This window comes from Montipora foliosa, chromosome 3, assembly GCF_036669935.1.
Source record: "Montipora foliosa isolate CH-2021 chromosome 3, ASM3666993v2, whole genome shotgun sequence".
NCBI lineage: Eukaryota > Metazoa > Cnidaria > Anthozoa > Scleractinia > Acroporidae > Montipora > Montipora foliosa.
The window spans coordinates 7,928,282-7,930,781 of NC_090871.1; the positions used below are offsets into that span (position 1 = coordinate 7,928,282).

General features: G+C 42.6%; 1 protein-coding gene across 1 annotated transcript in view; it reads right to left on the reverse strand.

The window, feature by feature from the left end:
* The window catches only part of LOC137996645 (epithelial cell-transforming sequence 2 oncogene-like), a 47,628-nt gene that overhangs the window by 21,487 nt on the left and 23,641 nt on the right, over positions 1 to 2,500 (reverse strand). Inside the window, exons 13-16 of the mRNA XM_068842159.1 lie at positions 1,970 to 2,059; positions 683 to 786; positions 517 to 595; positions 1 to 27 (exon numbers count right to left, since the gene is read on the reverse strand). The exon at positions 1 to 27 is cut by the window's left edge and continues 89 nt beyond it. Coding sequence (XP_068698260.1) covers positions 1 to 27; positions 517 to 595; positions 683 to 786; positions 1,970 to 2,059 — 300 coding nt within the window. The remainder of the gene's footprint in view (positions 28 to 516; positions 596 to 682; positions 787 to 1,969; positions 2,060 to 2,500) is intronic.

The window sequence follows — 2,500 nt, forward strand, 5'->3', positions numbered from 1 at the left end:
TGCCTAACGCCTTGAACGTGATTTCGCCTGAAACAATACGTTTAAATGTCAAAACTCTCATTTCCCTCGTTTCTAGCCTTAGACTTCCAAAATTAAACAATTAACTTTAAATTCGCATTTAGCCGGTTTTTAACAAAACCGCGTTGTCAGTCTTTTCAATTTTGCCAAGGCATTGTCGAAAACAGCGTGAAGAGGAAAAGAAGAAAAGAGATAAGAATTTATGTAATAGAAGCAAGTAACGTCTGCTAACTTGTTGAAGGTTTTGAAAGTAAAAGGGTCTTTGAAAACCGACGTCTAGGTCAGACTTTGTTTGAAAAACCGTTTGCCCCACAAAGGACGGGAATGACCCATGATTCACTGGGAACTTGTTATTAGCAAATAGTCTGATGAGTCCATGATGTTCGGGTTACATCACCGCGTTGCTCTACCGACTGAGCTACAACGACAAGAGACTAGAGAGACGCCTCCACATACGCTTTAAAACTCTCTTTCATAAGCAGTGTTGTACACACTTACCAACAAGACGATTAGCTAGATTTCTTTGTTCTTCGTTGAAAAAAGGCCGAAGATCCCTTTTCACAACATCGATACATTCCTATAGAACATAGAAACACAGAAAAAAAGTGACAGTTCTTGAAAAAAATTCCCATGACAAGTGTCTCTCAGTACACTCAAACCTTACCTCGATATAGTCCACAGTTTCTGACCAAGCACCAAGTTTTGTCATATTGAAATATAACGCCGGAGGCGTGACGCCATTCGGAACAAATAGCCATTCACTTTCAACTGTTAAAAGGAACGGTTCATTCAACAGTTAGTCACACAGTTGGGAGAATCTAATTAACAAGGGTAACTTTGCAAAGCTGAAAAGTTCCCATAAAATCCATCGGAGTAGTAACTTTAGCAGCGATTGAAATGGGCTAACAGCAGAAACGAGAAATTAAAACCCTTACCACTATTACTCAACCGACAACGACAGAGAACTGAATGTTGTCTCATATTATCTTGAACCGACGAGTGGTCAGCCCAGTTGGCATCGCGTAAGATTTTGTTTGCTACAACAATTCAGTGACTTGCGCGTCGCACATAAACGAAGCCATTTTGAAGTTAAAATCGGAAACAAGAATGATGGACTGCGCTACTGGTCGGCGATGCTGCTCGGTGATTTTAACGGATGGTTTGAGTGACCGTTTCGGCCCTGAGATTTGTCGACACTTTGGACGAAAGGGCAAGTCTCGTACCGTGCGCGCGCGAACGATCCGTTATAATCAACGACCGTTTTACATGCATCTATTCCAATGTCAGCTATAGTAGAGCGGCTTTCAATTGAGTGTCGAAAGTAATTAGCGAATTGCTTTGGTTTTGCATTACTTCAATCAGTGATTGGTTCAAAGGTCTCGCGCTATTATTTCAACCAATCACAAGTGAAACCAAAACCAATCGTGGCTCGCGCGTACACATTTTCCAGCGCTTTATGTCGGATACGTGTAATTACTTCGAGTTTTGACTGGTTTACCGGATTGTCTCCGTCCTTTTTGATTGGCCAAAGTAATTACTTTGGTTTTGGTTTTGCGACACTCAATTGAAACTCGCTCTATAACCTATACAAAAGGATTTACACAAATTGTTGTAAGCCACATTTATGTACAGTCTTCTTGGGCAAGGACTATAAACCATAGGCCCCGTCTCACAACTGACTATCTTCCATGTTCATAAATTCCCTGTGCGGGGACGTTAAAGAACGCACACTATTCGAGAAGAGTAGGAGTTGGAGTTGCCGGTGTTGTAGCTGTCCTGGCTTTGTGAGTATGTGGGTGGGTGGGTGGGTACAGCAGGTCCACATCAGCTGAATAGTTGACAAAACGTCAACCTGCTCAAACAAATCAATAAGAACAAATAAACAAACAAACAGAAACTGCGATCCGGTCAGAGAACAAGACTGCTACATTTTCATCGTTAGCAAACAAACCTGTGGAAAATGATCCAGTTATTCCCGTAGGGCATGAAAACTGCATATCTGTCAATAAGCCAAGCTGTGCAAGCAGGTCCATACCTTGCTCTGTGGGAGCAATAAACAGTCTTTACATTAAGAAAACAGACAAGACATTCACTGCGTTTACCTTCGCGACTGTTGTGTGCCAATTCCCTAATTGGTATAAGGGACCAAAAGAACCAACTAATTATGTAGGTATGAAGAAGGTGAACAAAGAGCTTCTGGAGGATTCCAGCTAGAAACTCAAAATTAGGAGCGTCCTCTTTATGTCGTGCCCCGGGCCACAACAGGAGGCCTGCAAAAACGCAATATTGTGCCGTTTCTTAAGCCCTGGCCAAACGAAACGCAAGTCATCGCAAGTCGACGCAAGTTTTGTTACTTGCGCTGACTTGCATACCGTTTGGCCACCCACTTGCATTCACTTGCGAAGACTTGCGACGACTTGCGTTTGATTTGAACATGTTCAAATTTTGGACGCAAGTCCGCCCAACTTGCGTCTCGTTTGGC